This window comes from Schistocerca piceifrons, chromosome X, assembly GCF_021461385.2.
Source record: "Schistocerca piceifrons isolate TAMUIC-IGC-003096 chromosome X, iqSchPice1.1, whole genome shotgun sequence".
NCBI classification, from domain to species: domain Eukaryota; kingdom Metazoa; phylum Arthropoda; class Insecta; order Orthoptera; family Acrididae; genus Schistocerca; species Schistocerca piceifrons.
Genome location: NC_060149.1, coordinates 482,158,576 through 482,176,503, shown reverse-complemented (window position 1 = coordinate 482,176,503; position 17,928 = coordinate 482,158,576). Strand labels below are relative to the sequence as shown.

Genomic DNA, 17,928 nt, shown 5'->3' with positions numbered 1-17,928 from the left:
GTTTGTTGCCAGGTGGAATTTATGTGTCCATTGCTTGCCGCAAAACATATAATGAACTCAGTGGTATATTCTCATTTGTGATAGTGCAAGTATAATCTGTAGTATTTACTCTTGCCAGTTTTTGTTGTAACGTCCTTAGAGGGTGAATTGGAGACTGATGACTCTAGGTCTTTAGTCTCCTTAAACCTGTAATCAGCAACAGTAGCATCAACAGTTTGAAGGAGACCCCTTCGTCAATTTTAATACCTACTTACCTTGTCGACTGTTGTTTCTGTTTAATTGTTTCATCAATGTCTTTCTAATGTCATTAAGCAGGATATAAAGTGTTTCGTTTGCAGCAGTCGTTAGCTTATTTTGTGTACACCAGTTGTTCATCTGTTGCGGTATATCACAGGCTTTTTCCTCAGATTGTGCTCTGAAGTTTGCCGAGAGATTATAGCCAGCAGATCGTCGGCATATGCCACGATTCCTTCGGCGCTGTGAAGGCTTTCTACGAAGTATATCGTAAGGTTATATTGCCAGATCTCAAAGGATGACCCACAGAGCGAGTCTTGTGAGTGTTCCTTAGGGGATCTTTTGACCACTTTCTGACTGCCTGTTCGTCACTCAGCAACCCTGTTTCTATATCCTGTAAAATGCAGTAAAAGGTAGCCAGCAACCCCAGCTCCCTAAGGGTGTGTTTAAGCTGCCACCTCGCTGTTGCCCCGCATGGTCCGGCAATGATGAATCACACCCACTGCATTTTACCGGTCCATTTAACCTGCACCATCACTGCTCGCTACAATCCTCAGGAGGCGATGATATCAATCTGGCTTGTGTTTCGAGCTGTGACTATCGCCAAATGTCCTGAAGCTAGAGCCATGATTGGCTCCAGCATTACCACGTTTGACGCTCTTAGCACCCTGCTGAGTGTGTGGACAGCTGCTCGGAATTTCTCCTGGTGGACAGCGAGCAGCGAGGCTGCAGCATAAATGCAACAACGCCACTGGCTACCAGCGAGGTGCGATGTGGCAACAGGGAGCGGTGATGTGTCAGCAATGAGGACGCAGCACTCAGCAACCCTGTTTCTATATCCTGTAAAATGCAGTAAAAGGTAGCCAGCAACCCCAGCTCCCTAAGGGTGTGTTTAAGCTGCCACCTCGCTGTTGCCCCGCATGGTCCGGCAATGATGAATCACACCCACTGCATTTTACCGGTCCATTTAACCTGCACCATCACTGCTCGCTACAATCCTCAGGAGGCGATGATATCAATCTGGCTTGTGTTTCGAGCTGTGACTATCGCCAAATGTCCTGAAGCTAGAGCCATGATTGGCTCCAGCATTACCACGTTTGACGCTCTTAGCACCCTGCTGAGTGTGTGGACAGCTGCTCGGAATTTCTCCTGGTGGACAGCGAGCAGCGAGGCTGCAGCATAAATGCAACAACGCCACTGGCTACCAGCGAGGTGCGATGTGGCAACAGGGAGCGGTGATGTGTCAGCAATGAGGACGCAGCATAAGTATACCCTGGACACAGTCACGAATATTACAGGCTAACAGAGGTTGTCAAAGGTGCCTGTTGTGTCTGTCATTTAGACTATAACATTTTTCCGGTCTGTGTTTTCCACTGCGCGAACGGCTTTGTTTATTGTATTGTCAGTTGACTTGTTTTCCCGAATTTCATGTTGCTGCAAGCTAAGTCCCATTAGTTACTTGTACGAATGCTGTCCATCAAACAGAGCTCATTCCTTGACCGTAACGAGTGTGTTCAGTAAACAAATTTGCCATTATGATTTTGTCTGGTTAGATCTTCCTCAGCGGATTCCTTGTGCCATTTTCCACGTTGTGGTTAATCTACCCAGCCATAGGGCTTAGTTTAGGCTCTCAGTTAGAAATGTAGTAATGAGCAGTATGATATGTTGTGGGACTTCCACGTGAATACCATCGGGATCCCAAGTGATAGTTTCTGTTTCATAGTCAGTTTCTGGTTTTGATTACTGAATGGTGTGTACCTGTAGATATGTCTTTTGATCGTCATCAGGTTGGAGTTTTTTCAGTATGTATTCTGCCCTGCCTCTACACCCATGCATTCGCATGGCATCATCTTGTCTCAGCGTTGACAAGATCAGTTAGGTTTGATTTTTTCCTTTTAAATATTGTAAGACAATCCCAATATGTTTTCATGTAATTGTGTTTGTGTAAAGTTGTTCCTTTGTTGTTTATTTTTTAAAAATGCCTGTTCTGTATCTGTTTCTCGTCTGTTTGCATATTTGTTGTCTTGCTTGCCTTTCTCTGACATTCTCTGCTCGTTAGTAGTATTTTGTAGTTCGTCTGATTTGCTTTCTTACGTCTGCGAGCTTGTGTAGCCAAGGGACTTCTGATTGTTGTTTTTATTTATTGTTTATGTGTGGTATTTCTGTGTTTTGTGCGGTCTGTATCATACTAATGTATTGATTCTGTAGTCGATGCTTCCTGTTACGACTTTCAGAGGATGACTGGATATGATTTTTCGCAGTCTGTCCTCGTCTACTTTAAGGAGTAAGAGTCTCTCACTAGATATGTCATCTGCTAGATATGTCATCTGCTATAATGCGGCTGCGTTATTATTGAAAATACATTATGGTCACACTGTACTAGGGATAAACTGAATGAACACACAGGCCTGGTATTCTGCAAGATTGAGGTCCCAATGCCCAACTGGTTATACTGATTTAGGTTTGCTATGGTTTCCCGAAATTACTTCAGGCAAATGGTACGATGGACCCTCCTATAACGCCATTCTTGTCAATCAAGATCTGCTAGCATGCAGCGGTCTATATGTATGAACTAAGTTAGATTTGTTGTTCATAAATTTTATACCATGACATGTCCAGTATCCTTCTAGAAGTCAGCTGTAGATAAATAATACTACTAGTACTGCTGTTACTCCATACCTGCAAAACCTATGTTCCCTTATGCTATTTACGACTGGAAATCTGCCCCACCGAAATAGCACAACTCCTTCCAAATATTCACAGACCATACACTTCTCATCACTTTCCGAATAAGTTTACTCTATTCCACTCGAATCCTGCAAGAACATATCGACTCTGTTCTCAAACACTAAACCTCTTTGAATTTCCAACACATACCACCAACTAGATACACTACTGGCCATTAAAATTGCTACACCAAGAAGAAATGCAGATGATAAACGGGTATTCATTGGACAAATATATTATACTGGAACTGACATATGATTACATTTTCACGCAATTTCGGTTCATAGATGCTGAGAAATCAGTACCCAGAACAACCACCTCTGGCCGTAATAACGGCCTTGATACGCCTGGGCGTTGAGTCAAACAGAGCTTGGATGGCGTGTACAGGTACAGCTGCCAACGCAGCTTCGACACGATACCACAGTTCATCAAGACTAGTGACTGGCGTATTGTGACGAGCCAGTTGGTCGGCCACCATTGACCAGACGTTTTCAATTGGTGAGAGATCTGGAGAATATGCTGGCCAGGGCAGCAGTCGAACATTTTCTGTATCCAGAAAAGACCGCACAGGACCTGCAACATGCGGTCGTGCATTATCCTGTTGAAATGTAGGGTTTCGCAGGGATCGAATGAAGGGTAGAGCCACGGGTCGTAGCACATCTGAAATGTAACGTCCACTATTCAAAGTGCCGTAAATGAGAACAAAATGTGACCGAGACGTGTAACCAATGGCATCCCATACCATCATGCCGGGTGATACGCCAGTATGGCGATGACAAATACATGCTTCCAATGTGCGTTCACCGCGATGTCGCCAAACACTGATGCGACCATCGTGATGCTGTAAACAGAACCAGGATTCATCCGAAAAAATGACGTTTTGCCATTCGTGCACCCAAGTTCGTCGTTGCGGACACCATAGCAGGCGCTCCTGTCTATGATGCAGCGTCAAGGGTAACCGCAGCCATGGTCTCCGAGCTGATAGTCCATGCTGCTGCAAACGTCATCAAACTGTTCGTGCCGATGGTTGTTGTCTTGCAAACGTCCGCATCTGTTGACTCAGGGATCGCGACGTGGTTGCATGATCCGTTACAGCCATGGGGATAAAATGCCTGTCATCTCGACTGCTAGTGATACGAGGCCGTTGGGATCCAGCACGGCGTTCCGTATTACCCTCCTGAAACCACCGATTCCATATTCTGCTAACAGTCATTGGACCTCGACCAACGCGAGCAGCAATGTCGCCATACGATAAACCGCAATCACGATAGGCTACAATCAGACCTTTATCAAAGTCGGAAACGCGATGGTACGCATTTCTCCTCCTTACACGAAGCATCACAACAACGTTTCACCAGGCAACGCTGGCCAACTGCTGTTTGTGTATGAGAAATCGGTTGGAAACTTTCTACATATCAGCACGTTGTAAGTGTCGCCATCAGCGCCAACCTTGTGCGAACGCTCTGAAAAGCTAATCACTTGCATATCACAGCATTTTCTTCCTGTCGGTTATATTTCGCGTCTGTAGCACATCATCTTCGTGGTGTAGCAATTTTAACGGCCAGTAGTGTATTAACAAGAATAACCCCTGATTATCAACCTACATACACTGTGCTTACACTCCTACATTTCTAATCCCCTTTTCTGTCTTACCACAAAATTCTCCCAAAGCTCTATCCTTCCTTCAAGGTATAAAAGGATACTCCTTTTACTCTCAGTGCCAAATCTTACCTTCTCCCAACTTTTCTTCACTCCTATACAACCATTTCCCCATATTGTCCGTTACACATCTTTTGTAACACACTTCATTACTACCTTTTGCTTATTATATTCAGTTTAGTCTAGTGAAAACAAGTGCTTCATTTTTGCGTTAAACTATACCTTCAGTTGTTATGTTGTAGAAGAATGCAATTGGTGACTTAACCAATTTATTTTACACATATCCTTTTAAAAATTAACGAAATATTTAATCATTTCACCATTTAAATACTTTTTGAAACAAACCTGGAAAATATTATAAAGACTTTCAGCTAATGAGCAGGACTGTGATGCTGATACTTTACCCTTCCCCCTTAGCAATAAGTAGAAAAACTTACCTTTAATTTGTATATTTTTACAGGGGTGCTAGTTCCACTGGACAAGAAACATCCACCTGAAGAAGGTGCTCCAGGACATGATGCATGTGAATGTGAAGTTCCAGGAGGAGATGGAGGTGGAGTTGGAGGTGGAGGTGCAGGTGGAGATGGTGGTGGAGTTGGAGGCGGAAGTGGAGGTGCAGGTGGAGGTGGAGTTGGAGGTGCAGGTGGAGATGGTGGTGGAGTTGGAGGTGGAAGTGGAGGTGCAGGTGGAGGTGGAGTTGGAGGTGGAATTGGAGGTGGAGGAGGAGTTGTAGGTGGAGGTGGAGGTGGAAGTATAGTTGTAGGTGGAGGTGGTGGTGGAGTTGTAGGTGGAGGTGGAGTAGGAGGTGGAGGTGGAGGTGTGGTTGGAGGCAGCGGTGGAGTTGGAGGTGGAAGTGGAGGTGGAGTTGGAGGTGGAGGTGGGGTTGGAGGTGGAGGTGGAGTTGGTGGCGGAGTTGGAGGTGGAGGTGGAGTTGGTGGTGGAGTTGGAGGTGGAGTTGGAGGTGGTGGTGGTGGAGGTGGAGGTGGAGGTGGAGGTGGAGGTGGAGGTGGAGGTGGAGGTGGAGGTGGAGGTGGTTGGGGATCTGCAGGTGGAGGTGGAGGGGGAGGTGGAGGTGGTGGTGGAGGTGGAGGCGGTGGTGGAGGTGGAGGGGGAGTTGCAGGAGGAGGTGGTTGGGGAGGTGGAGGTGGAGGTATAGTTGGAGGTGGAGGTGGATTTGGAGGTGGAGGCGGAGGTGGAGGAGGGATTGGAGGTAGTGGTGGAGTTGGAGGTGTAGGTGGAGGTGGAGGTGGAGTAGGAGGTGGGGTTGGAGGTGGAGGGGGAGTTGTAGGTGGGGGTATAGGTGGCATTGTGGGTGGAAGTGAAGATTCATTTGGAGGTGGAGGTGGAGGTGGCGGAGATAATGGAGGTGGAGGTGGAGGTGCAAATGGAGGTGGGGGTGGCGGTGGAGGAGGAGGGGGAGGTGGAGGGGGAGGTGGAGGTGGTGGAGGTGGAGGTGGAGTTGGAGGTGGAGGTGGAGGTGCTTCAGTACATGGAGGTGGAGGTGGAGGTGGAGGTGGAGGTGGAGGTGGAGGTGGAGGTGGAGGTGGAGGAGGAGGTGGAGGTGGAGGAGGAGGTGGAGGTGGAGGTGGATGGGGATGGGGAGGGGGAGGTGGAGGATGGTTCCCACCTAGATCTGGAGAAAGGCATGACAGTTCCACATGACGTGTGAATACCAGGCAAACTGAATGGTCATTGGGATGGTAAATGTACACACAAAGTTTGAATGTATAAATGTGAATATAACAACTAGTAACTGTTTACTGATGTACTTATATCCTACAAGAAATTGTTCCCAACTAAATTTATTTTATTAGATCAGCATCAGCATGAATTGTTACATTTCATTGTTTAGTGATAAAAATTCATGAATTGAAATGTATTTTGCATCACACGATTTTGCCAGCATCTGGTACACAGTATTATTATTGTTTCATTGCATGTACTATACGTGGAAGAATCCTGTGCACAAACAACAGTATGAATTTTTGAAGATATACACTTACATAATCTGTATCCAACAGTGTGATGTTTTCATCAGTTACTGAGCTGTTTTATACCACTATAAAATGAAATGTTTTGTGCCTTATGCCACTGTCATAAATAAAAGCTACTGATATTAAGCGTCAGTGATATATTCCTGCTGAAAACGTAAGTTCTACGACTGAAAATCCCTATTACATATTTGACTTATAGCATGTAAACCGATGTACACTTTTTGTTATCCATGAACACAAGGAATACCGACTTCCCTCTGAAGGTTATACTTAGGCATATAAAGAAATTTTTACTTTCCATTATTCCTGAACAACAAGAATACCTACCTCTCTATGAAGGGTATCAATCTGTAACTGGCGAAACAATATTTTCGGTCATTAACAGCACTTATCCACTAGCCAAGTTTTTAGACTATGCAATCAGAAACTGGTAAAAAAAGTCCACCAAAATTCTGCAAGATGTTTGGTAAGACATATGGACTAACATTTAACATTTTCTCCTCACTTTGACACGAGATTTATAAAAAACTATTTTAATTTTAAATCTCTTTATTATTTACTAAGCAACAGATCAGATTTATTAACGTGCTGACTTAGTATTTCTGTATTAAAGTTAAAATTGTAATTAGGTGCTACACTATGTATTCTAAGCTTCATATAAAATGAAATTATGGCCTTTACTAGACACATAATGTTACTTTCTGGGAATTTTTGTTTAAAGATTGTTGTGTGTAGACCCAATAATTATATAATATTCGATCTGCATCCTTACAAACCATAGTATGCTCCTATTAACCAGACACTTACCACCACAATGGCGTTCAACTGAAGGTTCAAAATATCCCGCAACTGCAGTGTCCTTGGATAATCTAGTTCTGTTTATAAGAGCTTTGATCTGGCGCTGAAGTCCTACTTGGTTTGAGAAATTATAGAGTTCCATTGGCAGCTCACTCCACTGGTTCCCCAGTGGAGATGGTCATCAGGGTGTTCTTCGTCTGATACTGTGTTGAGCTTTGCAATGGAATGCACAGTTACAGTCATAGGGGAGTCGACTTTTAAATACAAAATCACACTGAAGAGACTATAAGAAAATAAATCCGCACCCGCAAACGCCAACTAAGATAGGCCATGTTAGTTGTACTGCACCACACACAGAGTGTAAAGTGTCTGCTCTGTTTAAATTTCTATTACTGGCGCAAGTACATCCTAAGTTGCACTGAATTTAAAAAACTACTCTCTATCATAGACAAACCTTTGACCCATATTCATTATATTAATTAACAAACGCAACTGAGTACAACATGTTACATGAAAGTTATCTGACCAGTCACGCTTGCTTTAATACTGCAACGGAAAATAGCATACAAAGCGATTCGAAATTGGACATGCACGCATGTCCAAAGGAAAGCTGCATCGTTTTTCTTAACAACATAGGCACTGCAATATTGTATTTATCCGCTAATATCAGGCAGCGACTTTCATTTAAAATGCCCCCCCCCCCCCCTCCCCCGTACGGGAATCACATAATGTGTATACGAGTACAGGTTGTGACTCAGGAACGACGGCATATAGAAGTATGGGTCTAGCTGTGAGTATGCACAGATATCCAAAGAGGTTAAGGCGACCGCTCACATAAAGGGGGAAATCCGGTATTGGCCCGGCATAAATTTTCATTATCATCATTCCATTATACAGTTGACTGTTGTTAGTATTCGTAACTCCAAATACATTTCATGTAAATAGTGAATGTGTTTTAATAACACTACTTCCGAAGAATCTGGACACTTATTAGTGGAGATTAATACGGTATGTGTCAATCCTTCACGTTTATGTCAACTTCAACTCTGCTTGGGATACTTTCAATGAGGTGTCTGTATGTCTGTGGGGGAATTGCACCTCATTCTTCCTCAAGAGTACAAACAAGAGAAGGTTGTGAAGTCGGGTTCTGGGATCTGGAGCGAAGTCGATTTTCAGATTGTCTCAAATGTATTCCATTAGGTTCAAGTCGGAACTCAAGGCAGGCCCTTCCGTTTCAGGATTGCTACTGTCCACAAAGCATTGCCTCATAGATGCTGTTTTACGACAGGAAGCATTGTCATGCTGATTCAACCATTCTCTTCAAACTGTTCCTGTACTTTACACAGAACACATTGCTCTAAGATTTGTGAATCTCCTTGTGCATTTAGAGTATTATTAAGCGCTGTAAGGACAACACACCCCAACCACGAAAAACAGTCCCATACAGTAACACCATGCCTTCTGTACTTCGGCGGGGAGTCGTGGCGTACTCCTGTAATCCAAGCCGTTGTGTGGAAGAGTTCTTAACGTCCTTCTGTACTTCACTGTTGGCGTTACACATGATGCCAGGTAACATCATCCAGGCATACAGCGAACTCAAATCCAGCCATTCTACTGCCATAGGGTATTACGTCATACATCACTCTAAATCACTCTTTTCCAGTCATCCACAGTCCATTCACCTATTTACATTCCCTAAAACGTGGCCTAGCGTCGACTACAGAGATGTATGGCTCACGGCCGGCCGCTGTAACCGAGCAGTTCTAAGCGCTTCAGTCCGGAACCACGCGACTGCTACGGTCGCAAGTTCGAATCCTGCCTCGGGCATGGATGTGTGTGATGTCCGTAGGTTAGTTAGGTTTAAGTAGTTCTAAGTTCTAGGGGACTGATGACCTCAGATGTTAAGTCCCATAGTGCTCAGGGCCATTTGAGCCATTTGTGGCTCACAAGGTGCTGCTCCCAAGGCACAGTCATTATGCTAGCTGGACTGCTAGTACCACTGTGGAACCCAGGATTTCTTCTGCTAATTTCATGTGATATTCTACAACCACCCTGCGAAGTATGTGACAGTCTCTCTGGTCTTGATTTAGTTGTGGTTGTTCCTCCGCATTTCCACTTCACAATAACATCACCAATAGGCGACTTGGGCAGCTTTAGAAGTGCTTAAATGCCCCTGATATGTTGCTTGTCTGATGTTCAATGGCTTGTCCATGTTCGAAGTCACTCAGCTCTCCTGACCGACCCATACTACTGTTACAGCTTCTATATTGACAATAAATTACTTCAAGAGATATTTTCTACTCGTCGAACCACATTTAGTGACATCTGATGCTCAGTTCCATGTTATATGAGCGTTCCTGAATACTATTAATAAGACAGCATATAGTCGGTCACTATGCTGTGAGGATGTTACCCCATACTTGTAATTAGAACAGTCAAATATGGAACATTGAACACAAACATTTTATAGCATAATGTGTAGCGCCTTTCAAGTTGTACCAACGTCACAGCCACCTTACTTACAGAAATATGGGTTATGTAAGTAGGTTGTAAGTGCTGGTACGGATCATGATCCATTTACGAGCATAACCTGTTTCTTATCTAGTGTCACATTACACACTTGGGCGACTAATATTGAAGGTCTCTCACCACTCCGCTCCTCCCCAGAAAGTCACTGGGATTTGATCTAAGGGAATCCCATCCCAGTCCCCTCCTCCCCCTCTCCTCAACCATTCTCCCACTCCCAGAACTAATGAGATTCAAGCACCCCTTCCCCATCCTCATCTATTGTAACTGGGACACTTGAGTGGGTGGGGTATACTCTACAGCTGGACAGCCTAGGGCAAGTATCAGGCTGTGTCTCTTTGTTAACAACAGACTACGTTAACCGTTATCACCCAAGGCCTATTGGTAAATAACAATTTAATATTATGTCATTCGAGGCACCAGCACAGCCCACACGCAGGAAGATATGCATGTTCTCTCATTCTTGCATGTTTTACAGAATTTTACGTATTTTTCCATAGCTTCCACAATTTTTCGTATTTTCTACAATTTAAGTATTTTTCAAAATGTTATGTTTTATTTAATAACATGATCTCTGTCTCTGTGCTTCCGACTTCACGTCGACATTTTACATATTTTTGCACATTTTTCGTGTTTTCCCCAAATTTAAGGTATTTTATCCAATTACGTGAGTACAGTTCCACTGCTCCCAAAGTCACGTCGACGTCATGAGGCTCTCAGCCAATCACATTACTATTGTGTGTGTGTGTGTGTGTGTGTGTGTGTGTGTGTGTGTGTGTGTATGTGTGTGACGTCATAGTAGTGTGTGAGTTACAAATGAATACAGTGGAAATAATAACGTCATAGCGAATTCTATATGCATAGCAGTTTTACAGATTTCTCACCAAAGTTACATTATAGGAAATACTACACCACAATACATAAACCCCAGTTAACTCACCACTATATTACTAGATTGTGTGACATCATAGCAAAAAAACTCTGATACTTCCAACCAACGATATGATGCGTAAAAAGATTAGCAGAGTACGACAAAATGCCCATCTAGAGTGCATTACATTGTTTCTAAATTTGATTCTTGCGAGTTATTAGATGATTTTTGCAAAATGTTAATCTATCCGCTCATCTAGATGAAATATGTGGGTCCGTCTTCCTGGTAAGATTAGCGTGGTGGGAACATAGCAGAAAAACCACAGATAGATACACAAACTCTTACAAAGCCATCCTTACAGCACTGAGGTGCGGTGAAACAAGCTCATTGTCATGTTGGTAGCAATAATGACGTTATGGCAAAATTATGAGGCTTGCAACCTAGGATACTGTGTGTATAAGATTTAGCACAGTACTGCAAAATACGCAACTAAAGAGAGAGAGAGAGAGACAGAGGGGGGTGAACACATTAATCCCCTCCACAGCAACGAACGAAAAATTTTGCACAATCTGTGCGTTATTGTCTGCGGCCTGGTGCCCTGTGCAAAAGGCACTGCTACATAAATCTGGCATTCAGTGAGGCGACATCCCACCACAGTAAACCAGTCGTAACTCGGCGGCGCCTACACGACCACCTGCGGAAATTTGTGGAACGACTTTGAGGATAAATGTTGCTAACAGCTGACAAATAATTATAAAGTCCATGAGTAATCGTAAGTATTTATGAGATCTGTTCGGAAAGTAAGAGACAACAAGTCGTGAAAAGGAAAGGACAGTGAAAATCTTTTGCAGAGATGTGGTGGATAGTATCTCAGTATGTCTGTCGATCGCGTCACTTCACTCTTTTCAGTTCTGAGCATGTAGTGAGCACGTGAAGATGCCTAAAGGAACAGCATCCCCCACCAACAATGGGTGCGCCCTGCGAGGTTGCGCCTGATTTCATGCAACCTCACGTAGGTTACAATGGCATGCAGTTCCTTGTTCATGAAAATTCTCGGCCGCACACTGCAGGGACAATGTGGAGGTCTCTGCAACGTTTTCCGTGGGAAGTATTTGATCACCCACGATGCAGCCTGCACTCGGTTCCCTCTGATGTTCATCTCTGCTCACATAAACCGCTGGCTATGAAGACATCATTTTGGCACAGCTAACGAACTGCAAAGTAGCATAGAAAAGTGGCGGAAGGCATAGGCGGCTGTCTTCTATGACGAGGGTATTGGAAAGTGGGTACACTGCTACGACAGATGTCTGTGTAGGTTCAAATGGTGCAAATGGCTCTAATACTATGGGACTTAACATCTGAGATCATCAGTCCTCTAGACTTAGAACTACATACACCTAACTAACCTAAGGACATCACACTCACCCATGCCTGAGGCAGGATTCGAACCTGCGACCGTAACAGCACAGCAGCGCGGTGTTGGACTGAAGCGCCTAGAACCGCTCGGTCACAGCGGCCGGCGTCTATATAGGAATGGCAACTATGTATAAATGTATCTGGAAGGCGTAGAAAACCGTTGCAAATAAAACATTTTTGATTTTCATTGTGGTTTGCATTTCGCGACTGATCTGACCTTAGTTTCTGAATAGGCTCGTATTTACAACACCATACTGATATTAATGCAGCGTGGTGGAATCGTTACACATCTATGAAGGCTCATTTTCTGCCTGCCATAGCTGCTAGTGTATACTAAAGCTTGTTTCCCAGCCTAGGTTCTATAGGAAGTAATATGACAACCGAATTGATTTCAATCATCCGGCAGAGTAATTTAGAATTCCACCATTAGATCGTGTACAAAACAGCTACCAGTACTGGTGTTTTGTGTAATTATTTTCACGTTAAAGCTACAGGCACTGTTTTATAAGCCATTAATGGTCCTGACTGTCTTTTTTTTTTCAAATAGAGTATCGAGGTACTAGTATAGCCTCCTGCCATTACCGAATAATCCATTAAAACTAGTCTTCTAGATTATGTACATACTGTGAGGTAACGAGCGAGTTGTATCGCCCTGAAAATATTCTAAGGTCGGAGTCGGCGTGGCCATACGGGCCGCACGCAAAGCCGGGGCTCGTCTGCGACAGCGTGGTGCCGTACGTTAGCCGGCGGAAGAGGGGCAGCCCCAGCGCGTGGTCCAGGCCGACCATGTGACTGGAAATTCCATCTTAACGCTGTGTCGCGGAATTGGCTTTGTGTCGATGGATCAGATTTGTATGCCGTGGAGTGCCAAAGATGGCGGACTTTGTGAAACCATAATGGCAGACATTTCACAGTTCGTATAGAAATTAATAGTAGCCAGATGAATCATGATACCTCAAAAAGAAACATGTGCATTACCATTATTTGCACGACGGTTCTGATGGTGTAATCAAATTTTCAATATCTTTATTAAAGTTTAGTATCTGACGATAAATTATACAAGTAACACCCAGCAACGGATTTCCAAAATCTAAACGGTTCATCCGGTTTTGTCGATCGACGTGTCTTTAGAAAGCTAATTGGTATAAATTGCAGGCATGTAACTTGAATAGTACATGATTTATTGGAGGTCGAAGTGGCCGACTACTATCGATCGCGTCAGGCCATAAGTGCTTCACATTTACAAGGAAAAAAAAAAAAACGGTAGCAGCATGCTTATCAATATATTTATTCGTCTATGTCTTTGTTTATATCCGATATATACTATTCATGAAGACATTGGTCAAATATTTATTGTGTTTTAGAAAGCACATAGACATTAGGCTACTGCCCTACTTATGCTTCTATTCCTTTGATATATGTTCATTTTATTAGTTTATATATATTTAATAATGTGTGTTAGAGCATGTTTATGGTCCAGGCATAGGAATATTTATTTAATTTCAAGTTATTTAAATGTAAATCCAGTACTTCGAATGTGTTTGATTATGTATGTGAGTGTACGTTGGCTTGGAGACAGGGTAGGAGCGCTCTAGCCAACCACAGTGATCATTCCAAAAAGGACATGTGGAGAGACTGTATGGAAGTGGGAGAGGAGCATCGTTTTGAGAGAGGACAGGGGAGTTCTGGGCAGTACGGGAGAGGATACGAGAGTGTCCTGGACTGTACGGTGCGACGGACGCACAGTCGCGGGAAAGACTTGGAGAGTTGAGTAGTTTGCGCGTGGTCATGGGAGATAGAAACATTTCGTAGTGACGGCTTGCGCACTTGTGAGATTTCTGTGGCTCCTGCAGTGAAGACGTAGTATGCGTTTGGAAGTGAATATCTCACGAGCTATGTTGTTGTTCATAACTAATTACGTGAAGTAGGAATCTATTGTTCCTGTTATTCAACTAATATTTTATTTAATTGCTGGGTCTTCGTCACCAATAAGTGTTTTACAGTAATAAAAGGCATTCTTAAAGGTACTTCTGATATCGTACTCGTCGTTTAAAATAGTACCTGCAGAATTTATTTAATTGTAATCTTTCATTTATAAATGTCTATGTTACGTTCAAAATTCGCAATTGCCGAGTGATAGGATCCTTCGATCATTCGATTCGTGTGTATATCCACATGGCATATCGTTAGACTCAGCAGTATTTGGCTTGTAATGTGGCAACTACGTATCCCAGCCCCTAGACAACTAAATCAGCCAAAACTTTTAATACTTCTAATATTTCAACTCTGAGTCTGTGGGTACGTAGTTGAGTGCCACCACACCACCACTTCATTTTGTTTGAAAGCCCGCAATTGGAGGTTTCTCGTCTGAGATTTGTGTCCTGCAAAGTGGTAATACCTTTGCTCTCTGTTATTCAGCGTACTATGCGAAATGTGAAAACCTTTGCAAAACCAGTAGATACTTCTGTGTAGTGAACCTCTCACAAATCACAGTTTGAGATCGGTTTTTTCCGCAAATAGGTATCTGGAAACAGTGAAATTGCGCAGCTATTTTCACAACTAACACATGCTATTTGTAGAGGTCCTAATCTATCACGTTAAAGGGAATTTGCGCGGGGTCTCAGAGTCTAAATAAGTTGAGTGTAGAGAACAGTAGCGGTTAGCGCGTTTAACGGACAGCGGTATTAGAGACAGTTGAAACACGCTGTAACCGGCAGCAGCTACAACTACAGCAGGCGACTTCTCCAGTGGCGGACACAGATCGACAGCAATACGACGGCAGTGTCTTGGAGTACACCAGGGCAGTCTTCAGTGTCGTCTTCCACTACAACTGACGGCATCACTATGGTAGAGAGAACCATCTAATATCAGATAAGTGCCTGTACAAATAGTGAGATAGTGTTTAACCCTAAGGTTGAAGCTCCACTTACAGATCTCGCGAATATAAAACAGTCACCTAGTATGTGTAATTCTGAAAACGGAAGAGAGCCGGTTAGTCGAAAATCAGAGCGCGAAAGTGTAACTAGTAGGAATTCAAGCAAGGGGAATGAGTGTGGGGGAGATATGATGTCTCAGCTAATGCAAATGATCCAGGGATTGGGGAATAATATGAATACAAGAGCAAATAATATCGATACAGTTTAGACTGATATGGGTACAATGCTAACTGAAATAATTTCCGCTATGGAAGAGGAAGTTGAAAAAAATTATGGGTAACCTTGAAAAAGCAATTGATGATGAATTAAAATGTGTCCGAGTGGATGTGGGGAAAATTACAGACGAAGTTGTAACAGTAAAATCTAAAATCGAATCAGTGGAAAAAGATCCTGGGGAAAAATGAATAAGATACAGATGGAACTTGGGGGCACGGTAAGCGACTGTATAAGAGAGCAAGATGCTCATAAAAGCGATATAAATTTTGCAATTAGTGACATTGCCAATCGTGTAGGTGGGGGGGGGGGGGAGTGGGGGGATAAATAAGTGGGCAAAATTAAAGATAAAATAGAGTCCAGTATCACTAGTGAAAATGAATTTAAAAAACAAATGCAACAGATAAATAGTGATTTAAATTCGTTAGCCTCCCAACAGGCCATGCCAGTTATAAATATCCTTTGGGCAAATAGCAGATCTGTGAAATTTACACAGATAACGGAAGATATTCTTGGCTGCGTGTAGAGATGCTTTTCTTCACGGCATGTCGGACGAAGCCAAAATAAAATATGTAAAACTACATTTGGAGGGAGACCCGCAGTCTTGGGAAAATATTAAATGTAGTTGGTGCGAATCGTACGAAGAGTTCGAAAAACGTTTTTTGAATAAAATTTGGAGCGAAGCAAAACAGACAAGGATCAAAAATGAATTTTTAAACGGGCCGAGTTACAGGTACAGTAATGGGATGATGAGAGATTTTTGCAAGCACGAACTTGGCAAGATTATGCATGTGAAACATCTATTGTGGATTCAGTGGAAATCACCACGTTAAAATGGTGATTACCCGAAACTCTGCACTGGAGTCTTGTTCATAGTCCATGTGATTCCGTGGGCGAATTTCTAGAATTTGTTGAAGTTAAAACCTCAGAGGAAACCGGGTGGTAGTTATCAAAATGGGAATCCAAATAATCATCACCAAAATAATAATCATGAGAGAAAGCAAGGGAAATCTCAGGGAGATAGTAGCTGGAATGAGCAGAATGATCGGAGAACGAACAGGAATGATAAATTCCGTGAACAAGACCCAAGTAAAGAGTGTAGATTTGACGGGGGAAATTCGCGCGAAGTGCAATTTCGTAACAACCGGTCGGGAAACTGATGTTCGCCACATCTCAGGTCCGGGGATGGCGATCTGAACAGGCGATGAAAAGAACTGGAGATAATGGTAATGGTAGAAATGTTGATAGGTTTGGAGAAAGGCAACAAATATGTAATATGGGGTATGTTAAAGAGGAAGGCAATAAAGGTGGCTCTTTCAATAAAAGCAGGGGCGAACGACGGAAGCATAGATTTGTGAGATTTAAGTAAGAATAATGGGAATAAATTTGCGGGGAATGATGTAAGTTCTGAATATGTAATGAATGAGTATGTGAATAGTGATGAATGGAAAGATTCAGAGGTTCAAAAAAGAGTTAAAGAGGAGATGAATTTTGTGAAAGCAAATTATGTGGAGAGTTCTGAAGACGTATTAGTAAACAGTAGCAATTGCAGTAAGGAAGGTGTTGTAGTAGCAAGTATTTGTGAGTCGGTGAGAAGCGTCGATGTTAGTGAAGGCGGCGTCGCTTTGGTCTCCCCAGCTGCAAGTGAGGGTGACTGTGTTCCGGCGGAAACCGTCAATGTTACTAAGGCAGGCTTAGCATTGGTCCCGCCAGCAGTTGAAGTTAAAAATGTATCGGCAGACGTAGATGATTTCTGTTTAAAGGAACAGAGCAACGGTAATTTATGTAATGATATAAAAGCAACTGGTATTGATACTTCAGAGGAAGGGATTTACGCGTATCTACTCACGAAAGAAGGGGAAACGAAACTTATTGATGAATGTGTTGATCTAAAACGTTTGTCAGAGTGTGACTGTGAGAATGTATGTAAGGTACGAGGGTGAGTCAAATGAAAACCTTAAATATTTTTTTAAATGTTATTAATTGTGCAGATGTGGTACAAAACTGTATCACTTTTCAACATAATCTCCCCCACGCTTAATGCAAGTCCTCCAGCGCTTACAAAGTGCATAAATTCCTTTAGAAAAAAATTCTTTTGGCAATCCGCGCAACCACTCATGCACCGCGTGGAGTACCGTTTCATCAGAACGGAACTTCTTTCCTCCCATTGCGTCTTTGAGTGGTCCAAACATATGGAAATCACTTGGGCCAAGGACTGGTGAGTATGGTGGATGAGGAAGACACTCAAAATGCAGGTCTGTGATTGTTGCAACTGTTGTTCGGGCAGTGTGGGGCCTTGCATTATCATGTTGCAAAAGGACACTTGGTGACAGCAATCCACGTCGCTTTGATTTGATTGCAGGCCGAAGATGATTTTTTAGGAGATCTCTCCAAAATGACACCTTTTCTGCCCCAAAAGAGAGTCAGCATAACCTTCCCTGCTGATGGTTAGGTTCGAAACTTCTTAGGTTTTGGTGCTGAGGACTGTCATTCAGTGTCACTCGGCGGTTTTCCTTCCCTATGGCTTCAACTGCTGCAATGGTCTGTGGAGTCA

At 43.1% G+C, this 17,928-nt stretch overlaps 1 protein-coding gene across 1 annotated transcript in view; it reads right to left on the bottom strand.

The window, feature by feature from the left end:
- Positions 1-894: 894 nt before the first annotated feature.
- The window catches only part of LOC124722435 (basic proline-rich protein-like), a 53,864-nt gene continuing 36,830 nt past the window's right edge, over positions 895-17,928 (bottom strand). Inside the window, exons 2-3 of the mRNA XM_047247598.1 lie at positions 5,058-6,253; positions 895-1,074 (exon numbers count right to left, since the gene is read on the bottom strand). Of these exons, the coding sequence (XP_047103554.1) occupies positions 895-1,074; positions 5,058-6,253 (1,376 nt within the window). The remainder of the gene's footprint in view (positions 1,075-5,057; positions 6,254-17,928) is intronic.